The sequence below is a fragment of the Primulina eburnea genome, chromosome 2 (assembly GCF_022965805.1).
Source record: "Primulina eburnea isolate SZY01 chromosome 2, ASM2296580v1, whole genome shotgun sequence".
Taxonomy (NCBI): domain Eukaryota; kingdom Viridiplantae; phylum Streptophyta; class Magnoliopsida; order Lamiales; family Gesneriaceae; genus Primulina; species Primulina eburnea.
In genome coordinates, this window is record NC_133102.1 from 38,610,895 (window position 1) to 38,621,703 (window position 10,809).

A 10,809-nucleotide genomic window follows, 5' to 3' on the forward strand; every position below is an offset into this window, starting at 1 on the left:
TGAATGATAATGCCGTTGCCAATTTACACTTGGCTATAGCGGACGAAGTATTGTCAAGTATCTCTGAGATAAAAACAGTCAAAGTTATCTGGGATACTCTGACAAAGATGTACGAGGTCAAGTCGCTACACAACATGATTTTCCTAAAGAGAAGGCTTTATACTCTTCGGATGACGGAATCTTCATCGATGACCGACCATATCAACACACTAAATACTCTATTTGCACAGCTCACTTCCATGGGGTATAAAATAGGGGAAAATGAACGTGCAGAGCTTCTACTTCAAAGTCTACCAGATTCATATGATCAACTTATCATCAACATAACCAACACTATTCTTATGGGCTTTCTAAGATTTGACGATGTCTTAACTGCGGTTCTCGGAGAAGAATGCCGGCGCAAGAATAAGGAAGATATGTTGGTAACATCAAAGCAGGCAGAGGCGTTACCGATGATAAGAGGAAGATTTATGGACCGTGACTCCAGTGGGAGCCAAAGACGAGGTAGATCAAAGTCAAGAAGTAAGAAGAAAAATATTTACTGCTTTAAATGTGGCGGTAAAGGGCACTTCAAGAAAGAGTGTACGAGTATCGAGAAAAGTTCTCAAGGAAATGTGGCCAGTGCTTCAGGCGGTGGTGAAATATTATTCAGCGAAGCAGCAACTGTTGCAGAAGGCAGACACAATTTTGTGACACATGGATAATGGATTCAGGACTTACGTGGCACATGACGTCCTGAGAGAATGGTTTGATCATTATGAACCAGTCTCAGGAGGATCTGTATTCATGGGAAATGATCATGCCTTGGAAATCGCTGGGTTGGTACTATCAAAATAAAAATGTTTGATGAAACCATTCGCACCATACAAGAGATATGACATGTGAAAGGACTGACGAAAAATCTTTTGTCCTTGGATATCGGGTGCAAAACTCGGATCGAGAACGAGATCATGAAAATTGTGAAAGGCGCGCTTGTGATTATGAAGCCGAAAAATGTTGCTGCAAATCTGTATGTACTTTTGGGAGAAACACACAAAGAGGCGGAACTAGCTGTTGCGTCAATTGGTTCAGGAGAAGAATTAACAGTGTTATGTCATAGAAAGCTCGAGCATATGTCAGAACGAGGATTGAAAATTCTCAGAATGGAAGATGCTGCCAGGACTTACAAAAGTGTCACTACCCTTTTGTAAGCACTGTGTTACCAGTAAAAACACAGATTAAAGTTTGGCACTTCTACTGCCATGAGCAAAAGCATATTGGAGCTAATTCATTCGGATGTTTGGCAAGCACCAGTTTCATCCCTAGGAGGAGCGAGATACTTTGTCTCGTTCATTGATGATTTCTCTAGGAGATGTTGGGTGTATCCAATCAGAAAGAAATCAGATGTTTTCTAGATCTTCAAAGATTTCAAAGCGCGGGTTGAACTTGATTCTGAAAAGAAAATCAAGTGTCTGAGGACTGACAATGAAGGAGAATATACCAGTGACGAGTTTGATGCATTTTGTCAACATGAAGGCATCAAAAGACAATTCACGACGGCTTACACAACTCAATAGAATGGAGTGGCGGGCGGGCGGATGAACAGGACCTTGTTGGATAGAACAAGAACTATGTTGAGGACTGCGGGTCTAGAAAAGTCATTTTGGGCGGAAGCAGTCAAAACCGCTTGTTATATTATCAATCGTTCTCCTTCAGTGGCGATTGATCTGAAGACTCCGATGGAGATGTGGACCGGGAAGCCGACAGATTGTTCTCATTTGCATACATTCGGAAGTCCGGTGTACGTTCTGTACAATGAGCAAGAAAGATCAAAGTTGGATTCGAAATCCAGGAAAATGTATCTTCTTGAGTTATGATGATGAAGTAAAGGGGTTTCGCTTGTGGGATCCTACTGTTCACAAGCTTGTCATCAGCAGGGATGCTATCTTCGAGGAAGATAGAGTAAAGGGAGACAAAGGCACACCGAATTCAGAAACTACTATTTTTCAGGTGGAAAATAAGACGGACGAAAGTCAAATTTCTTGTGAAGCAGTACCAGAGCACGAAGAACAAGAACATATTGAGTCTGAGGTTTCCAATGTGAGGCAGTCAACTCGAGACAGAGGACCACCAGGTTGGCTTTCAGATTATGTCACTGAAGGCAACATTGCATATTGTCTATTATCAGAGGATTGTGAGCCATCGAGTTTCCACGAGGCTACTCAAAGCTCGGATGTATCCTTGTGGATGATAGCAATGCAAGAAGAGTTGGAGGCATTAGACATAAATAAAACTTGGGATCTTGTTACACTACCACGAGAGAGGAAAACCATTAGAAACAGATGGGTCTATAAGATCAATAGTGATGGAAATAACCAAGTTGAGCGGTATCATGCTAGATTGGTGGTAAAAGGGTATGCTCAGAGAGAAGGCATTGACCTCAATGAGATATTTTCTTTTGTGGTTCGGCTTACAACAGTCAGAGTAGTGTTGGCATTGTGTGCGGTGTTTGACCTTCATCTAGAACAGCTAGATATGAAAACGGCATTTTTTTATGGAGATCTTGAAGAAGAAATATATATGCTCCAGCCAGAAGGTTTTGCGGAAAATGGCAAAGAGAACTTGGTTTGCAGGTTGAACAAATATCTGTACGGTCTCAAACAGGCGCGGATGTGTTGGTACGAGAGATTTGATTCCTATATCATGAGTCTTGGATACAACAGATTGAGTGCAGACCCTTGTACATATTTCAAGAGGTCTGGTGATGATTATATCATTTTGCTGTTGTATGTGGACGACATGTTGGTAGCAGGCCCCAGCAAAGATCAGGTCCAAGGATTGAAGGCACAGTTGGCTAGGGAATTTGATATGAAGGACTTGGGACCAGCAAACAAGATTCTAGGGATGCAAGTTCATCGAGACAGAAGTAACAGAAAGATTTGGCTTTCCCAGAAAAATTATTTGAAGAAAGTCTTACAACGCTTCAACATGCAAGACAGTAAGCCAATTTCGACACATCTTCCTGTTAACTTCAAGTTATCCTCCGAGATGTATCCTAGCAGTGAAGCAGAGAAGATGGAGATGTCTCGAGTACCATATGCATCAGCAGTGGGAAGTTTGATGTTCGCCATGATCTGTACAAGACCGGACATTGCTCAAGCAGTGGGAGCAATTAGTCGGTATATGGCGAATCCTGGAAGAGAGCATTGGAGTACTAGTAAGAGGATCCTTAGATACATTAAGGGTACCTCGAATGCTGCATTATATTATGGAGGATCGGATTTTACACTCAGAGGCTATGTCGATTAAGATTATGCAGGTGATCCTGATAAAAGGAAATCCACTACTGATTATGTGTTTACACTTGCGAGAGGAGCAGTAAGCTGGGTTTCAAAACTGCAGACAGTTGTGGCGTTATCTACAACAGAGGCAGAATACATGGCAGCTACTCAAGGTTGCAAGGAGGACAATATGGATTAAAAGGTTATTGGAGGAGATCAGACACAAACATTCCTTTGTTTTGTGACAGTCAGAGTATCTTGCACATCGCAAAGAATCCAGCATTTCATTCCAGGACTAAACACATTGGAGTACAATTTCACTTTGTGCGAGAAGTAGTAGAAGAAGGAAGCGTGGATATACAGAAGATCCATACGAAGGATAACATAGCTGATTTTCTGACCAAGCCAGTGAACACTGATAAGTTTGAGTGGTGTAGATTCTCAAGTGGCCTAGCAGAAACGTAAGCAGCAGGGAATAACAAGATTGAAAGGATGTGTGGAGATGTGTTTGATTCTCAATCGAATCTCCAAGTGAGAGAAACGTCGGCAGAATTAGTCAAGAAAGTCAACAAATGTGTATTAAATGTTGGCACAAGTTGCAGAATAAAAAAACATGGGTTGATGGAAATTACGTGAAAATTTTAGGTAGAAATATGAATACGCGTTTTTAACGCATATTTACACGGACATGGGCTCTATAAATAGAGCTTTCCCCTTCATTTTGAAATCATTCCTTCTTCGAGTTTTCTAATCTTATAAGCATTTGAGTGCTTAGTTCTATAATATTTGTGAGGTGTTTTGTTCTCCTGTATTAAGAGAGTGTGTGTTCTCTTTGGAAACACAGTGAATGAGTTGTACACCACAAAATATTATAGTGAAAATTCTTTTCATCTTGCCCGTGGTTTTTACCTTAATAATTTTTAGGGGTTTTCCATGTAAATCTCGATGTCCAGTTTATTCTTTATTTTCGGGTTTTATTATCTCAAATTCTGCATGTGGGACCAACATTCTGAGACTACGAGGCATAACTCTTGAAAGTCCCACCTGTTAACAAATCTTTGCTGATTATTCCGAACAACTTTCCTAGTGAGGGATGATTCTTGATGCAAAGAAGATTTTTTTTTTTTTGCCATTTGATGACTCTGCTGCTCTTCGTTACTGACAAGGCGTTGAAGACTTCATAACCAGACATGTGTACCATTCAATAAACTATAAGTAATTTGTTGAAATTAACCCTAGATGATGAAAATATAAATTAAAAGATACAGGGGTAGTATCTTGAGCTTCCTAGTTGTGTTTTTACCTGGTAAAGTGATTCATTTTTGCATTCCTATTTTGTCATGTTTCCAAATATCTGCAAGTGATTTGTATTCCATCACTCGCAAGTACATTTTGTATCATGTCGAACGAAATGTACCCACTTTGCTAATCACATTGATTTTTAATACTTAATATTTTCAATATGGGTTATACATATGCATGTAGAGCACAATGAAGGAATATCATTCTAGAAGCATTGGCAGACAAATAAACATTGAGAAAAGAAAAAAAACACCAGAATTCAATAAGAGAAAATTATAGAATAATTGCTCAAATTAACAATTACATCATTTTTTTGTTTTCTACATACAATCCATTTTCTTAGAATAAAAAATGCATCTTTTTAACAACATTTTCCATTTATGGCTCCACAATTATCTTCCCAGTAGCATGGCCCTCAATGCTCTTGGACCAAGCATCTTCAGCTTTGCTCAAACTATACTTCGAGTCGATTATCGTCTTGATCTTCCCTTCTTTCACCAACTCAACAAGATATTTCAGGTTCTCACCTTTCGGGATAAGAAGCAATGGCACCAGTTTCTTTTTCGAAAAGGTCAGTTTCTTCACAGCAAAAGTCCACATTGCGCTAGGCCCAGGAGTGATGTCGATGACCTTCCCATTCTCAGTCAAATTTGGCTCAAAAACAGACCAGGGAAAGGCCGGTGCACAGTGAATAACCGCATCATATCTTTTGCCTGATGGACTCTTAAGGGCTGCCCCTTCTGGAGTTTGATAATCAAGAACTTCATCTGCTCCAAGGCTTTTCACTAACTCGATATTTCGAGCACCACAAGTGGCTGTGATGTGCGTATTTCCAAGCTTTGCCAGCTGAACAGCGTAATGACCAACACCACCGGAAGCGGCAGTGATTAGAATGTTCTTGTGGGGTCCACTTCCATCGAGTTTAACCTCAGCTGATTGAGTGAGGGCCATGTGAGCTGTAAGGGCGGCAACTGGAAGACCCGCAGCATCAGCAGCTGATACATCAGGGGGCCTAGGAACCGTCAGATTTTCCTTCGTCACTGCATATTCCGCCAAACCGCCACCTGACTATCTCATAAAATATTTAAGAATGAAGAAATGCATCTATTAGAAATAGAAGAAATAGAATATGACATCGTCTTTCAGTGATGTTCGAGTAAGCATCGATTTCCCAGATGATGCAGTCGAGTAAATAATTTTTTAACACTTACTAGATGGCTCAGAATGGCAACAACTTTATCACCGGGCTTGAAGTTTTTGGTTCCTAATCCAACCTCGACTACCTCTCCAGCTACATCAGTAGCTGCGCCATAACGAAAAAAGAAACAGTCGAATCAGAAAGCAAAGAGTGCTGATATATAAGTTTTTAAACACATTCAGTATCAATTTTCCGAAACAGAAGTAGTATGCTTACCAGGTATGAAAGGAAATTTCCCAGGAAAAAGAGGCCGAAGCATGCCTTTCTGGGTTTTCCAATCAACCGGATTTAGGCTTGTGGCCTCCAATTTCAGTAGCACCTCACTTTTACCAGGTGTAGGAACAGGAACTTCAACATGCTGAAAGAGGAGGTGTCAAATTAACAAAGGTATGCACAAATATCATCTGACTCAATTTGGATAACTATCACACTACAAAAACCACAACACATTGAGAAAACACCCTGGTCATTGATATTCGCATTCTATTTTAACTAATAATAAGCAAGTGAAGCACGCCTTCTCCGTGGACAAGAACACACAACACAGATGCCCAAGGCGAATAAAGGGTTCTTCAAATTTCATAAAAAAAAAAAAACTAATACGCCCTCACAAATACATTAAGTGGCTGTATCAAAAAAGAAAAAGAAACATCAAGTTGCTCCATTCAATAATCCATGCAACAATCACAAACTCTTCCCGGAGTACATTTCCTGAGAATTAACAGATTTTATCTCAAATATTTATAAAAAAATCAATTTTTTTACACTCAGAAACTTGCAGAAATTTATCTTAAAATCCAGGTTGTCACCACAAAGTACCAGCTTTCATTCATCCCATCGGCCAAATTCCTAGTACAGCCTTGTGTGAGCCTCAAATTTCCCAAAAAACTCATTGTCAACGATGACTTAAATTTCGATAATTCAAATAAAATCTAACCAGGAATTCATTCAAATACTTCACAATGACACCTGGTAAAGAAAATCTACAGATAATTGTTAAAAAAATAATAACCTTCAAACCAGATGCCCCACCGCCATATCTGTCATACTGAACCGCATGCATAAGCTTTTCCGCCATATCCAAATTCTCAAACAATGATTGAATTGCAATTATTTACGGAGTACCCAACAACACAGAAATGATTATTTTTGGGTCGGTATTTTCGAAGCAGAGCCAAGTGTCCATTTGGGTGGAACTTGTAAGATTGAATTATCATATTACATCCTTCAAAAAAAAAAAAAGAAAAAAAAAAGAAAAAGAAAAATCAGATTACCAAAAACAAATCTGGATTCGGATCCGAACCAATCAGAAAATAAGGAACTTGAACTAAACCCAAAGTAATCCGCTTAATATGCGTAACTCGTGTAATCTGACCTGATTTTTTTATTTTTTTTTTGCAACATTAATACAATATGTAAGTTTTAAACATAATATTTAAATAAAATATTGAAAACACATAATAAAATATTTTAATTCAAACATAATAATTATTCAAAAAAATTTCAAACATCACAAATTAATTTTCAACTTTCAAATGACGAGTATCAAACTCCATTTCTACCTTCTTCTTCGTTCTACAATTTTTTTTTTTTTAATTTTGTGGAGGTAAACCTCAACATTTACCAAAAAATAAAATATGAAATAGTGAATTTTTTTAAAAATTCTTAATTTATAAAATGTAAATGGCAAAAACTTGTGTGAGACGGTCTCACGGGTCGTATTTGTAAGGAATTGTTGTACAGGAAATAAATATAAAACATTATAATGTGTGTATCAGAAGTTAGTGTTGTGTCCGGTGTTGTCAACACTGTACACAACACGGCAGCGGAAATTAATTATTTAACACACAAATATAACTTTAATAAATTAACACCAGATTTAAATTATGCACAAGTACGAATACTTGTGCGGTGCCTCATGGCAAAAAATTCACTATAAAAATTATGTAAATCGTTTACAATAAAACCAACAATACTAGTGAGAAAACAAAACCAAATTCCTTGACACTCCAAGGAATTAAAAATGCATCAAAACAAACCAATAAAAACTAGATGCATAAAATAAAAAGCGTGTTGCTTAAAACCAAACGACGACACTCTTCGATCAACACTCTGCGTCAGTGTTGTTCTTGAGTGTTGGCAACACCAATCGGCAACACAGTATAACAGTGAATCAATCACACAAACTTATCACAATCTGAACTCTGTATGTGCACTCCCGAAAACCTCCAGCAGATCCTCTCCACAACAAAGTGATCAAACGATCACACAGAAACGCCTCAACAAAATATAGGTTCGGCTTTTGTATTTTTCTTCTATGTATGCGCTCTTCTGCCGACCTCACGAAAGAGTCACAGCAAAGGACTCACACGAAAAGCTTCAACTCTCCAACTCTGTCCTCAAAACTCTACTGTGGCCGTCAATCCTTTATGTATATATATCCAATGTTTGACCTAGAAACACTTCCATAAAAGAGTCCTAAAAAATATGGAAACAAGATTTCATTAGATATAAAACTCTTTTAAACAAAGATAAAATATCTTAGAGATAAAAATCATATTAAAATAAATCATATAATATCTATACATATATCAATCAAGATCTTATCATATAGAATTAGTAAACCAATATATTATCATTTAGAAATAAATCAAGCAAGATTTGATAATCTAGAAATAAATCAAATAAAATCTTTTTAGTCTAGAAAGGCAAAATCTTAAATTGATATTATCAATTTAACAAAATAATAAAGGAATAAAATATTCCTTTCAGTATTTGTGAGACGGATCTCTTATCTGGGTCACCAATGAAAAAGTATTACCTTTTATGCTAAGAGTATTACTTTTTATTGTGAATATGGGTATGGTTGACCCGTCTCACAGATTATGATCCGTGAGACGGTCTCACATGAGACTCACTCAATGTAAATTACTTTTCAATATTAGGTATCCTAGCATTATTGATTCATCAATCATATATTACAACAATATTTGATCCATCATCTTCATTTGTAAAAAAAAATCATAATATTTTCAGTCAAATCATCCGACCTCACCGCAGTAGTTTCTACAAAAAAATATAATCAGTAAAAAAAATAACTTTAAAATGTAGATACAATAAGAATCGCTAACTTTTCTATCCACCAAATCAATCTCTGCAACAAACCAATGCTTCACCAATATCATGTTGGAGTACTGTTTTCTCGCACCCAAAATGCAACAAAAGTTTTGAAATTTTTGTTTTGACGTTCAAAACATTCTTGAGTGTTATTTGATTTAAACCATTCATAGAGTGTTTAGATTTGATTTATTTTAGCATTTAATAAAACTGGACTCTAAACCAGTCAGGGGTAATTTGTCCGGTTAATTTGTTTTGATCGAGTATAACCGATGAAGGATTTCGTGATGACATCATAAATATACTGAATTTTGAAATATAATAAACCTTATAACCTATTTTAAAATATTTTTAATTTATAAGACATAAAATATAAACTTTTGTTTTTATGAATTAACTTCCATTATTTTGACACTTTCATCACCCTATGATGAAAACGGGAAATTCAATTTTAAGTAAGTACTCAAGACCCAATTGCTAAATTATGATATTAAATAATATCAGTAAATCATAATTTCCAAAATGTAGATCCAATTGCAACTCTTTGCAACCCTAATGTGTTTTGTCTCACCTTCGATGAGGGCACAATGATAAGGTCCTCTTTCTCTTCACGTGTCAGGATCGACTCATCAATATTGAACTTTAGTGGAGAGTCACCATGAAATTCCCCAATAATATGAGTCACAAATATGTCAGTGGAAGTCACAAGTTTCCGGCGTCCAGATCTCCACAATAAAATGAGTCAGATATTGAACGCGGGTAGCCTTCATCATGCAAAATGAGAGGAGACGGGAGGGGATAAGATTCATTTATTTTTGTTGAGTAATTTGACTACTAGCATAGTTATAGAGTTTGTGCGCAGAGTTTATCTCTTCGAATACTTTCAATTGTATTCGCATAAGAATTTTAGATTATAAAATTGTGGTTGCAACAAGCACATTTTAACAACCTTTCCCGTTGGTAACGCGATCTCAGCTCTACCGATTATTAATTTCCCAAATTGGTCTTTTTTCAATTTCTTATGGACTATATCAGATCTTATTGTTTATGAAAGAACTTTATATCTAGTCATTTCAGTGTTTTGACATGCTTTATCTCTCTGTGTCACTGCAACGTTCTTTTGCAATAACGTAAATTTTGGGCTGGCCATGCATAGAAGTTTGACATTCCTATTGAATAATAAACTTTTTGGACAGTGCAGATTATTACAGATGTAAATATTGCTGTTGCAGCCGAAGCAATACATGTAATGCCCGAGATTTAATTACTGTAATAAGACGTTGATTAATTGACAGAATAGAGGTTATAGGAACTCAAATGAAGAAGTAGGGTATCGTTACAGTATAAGCCAAGATGTTGGACCGAACATCTGGTGCCAAGATGTTGGACCGAACATCTGGTGCCCGAACGGTAGAAAAGAACCGTCCGAGCGCCAGGAGATGTTCAGCTGAGTATCTCGACAGAAACTTCCGTGCCCGAGCGGAACTTTATATCCGCCCGAGCGCAATTGTTTAATTTCGAGGGCCGAGAGTTCTGCGCCCGGGCGGAACTTTATGTCCGCCCGGGCGCGAGACATGCAGATTGAAGATTTTGCCACGTTTCCTTAGCATGCCACTTATATATATAAAAATATATATAACATGCAATTCATCAGATAGAATTGAAAGGAAACGAGGTAAGCTTCAAGAATTCCTCAAGTTCCATCGTACCTTAGACTGGTGATTTTGTTCGATCCGTTTATCAGAACTCGAATCCGATTTCAGTACTGTGCTCTTATCGACGCTAGCTACAACAGGACGTAAGTTTATTACGTTTTGTTATGTCTTGAAATTATGATACTACCAGAATCAGATATAATTGATATATGTTGTTCTTGCGATATCAGACATTATATAATCGAAACTGGATCGAAGAACAGATACCGTATGGAAT

At 37.3% G+C, this 10,809-nt stretch overlaps 1 protein-coding gene across 1 annotated transcript; it reads right to left on the reverse strand.

Annotated features, from left to right (window-relative positions):
* Positions 1–4,835: 4,835 nt before the first annotated feature.
* LOC140823112 (chloroplast envelope quinone oxidoreductase homolog) lies at positions 4,836–6,968 on the reverse strand. Its single transcript, XM_073184271.1, has 4 exons — positions 6,773–6,968; positions 5,977–6,118; positions 5,774–5,865; positions 4,836–5,630 (listed from the first exon to the last, which is right to left on the reverse strand). The coding sequence occupies exons 1-4, from the start codon at positions 6,836–6,838 to the stop codon at positions 4,941–4,943; spliced, it is 990 nt and encodes a 329-aa protein (XP_073040372.1). The 5' UTR covers positions 6,839–6,968; the 3' UTR covers positions 4,836–4,940.
* Positions 6,969–10,809: the final 3,841 nt, after the last annotated feature.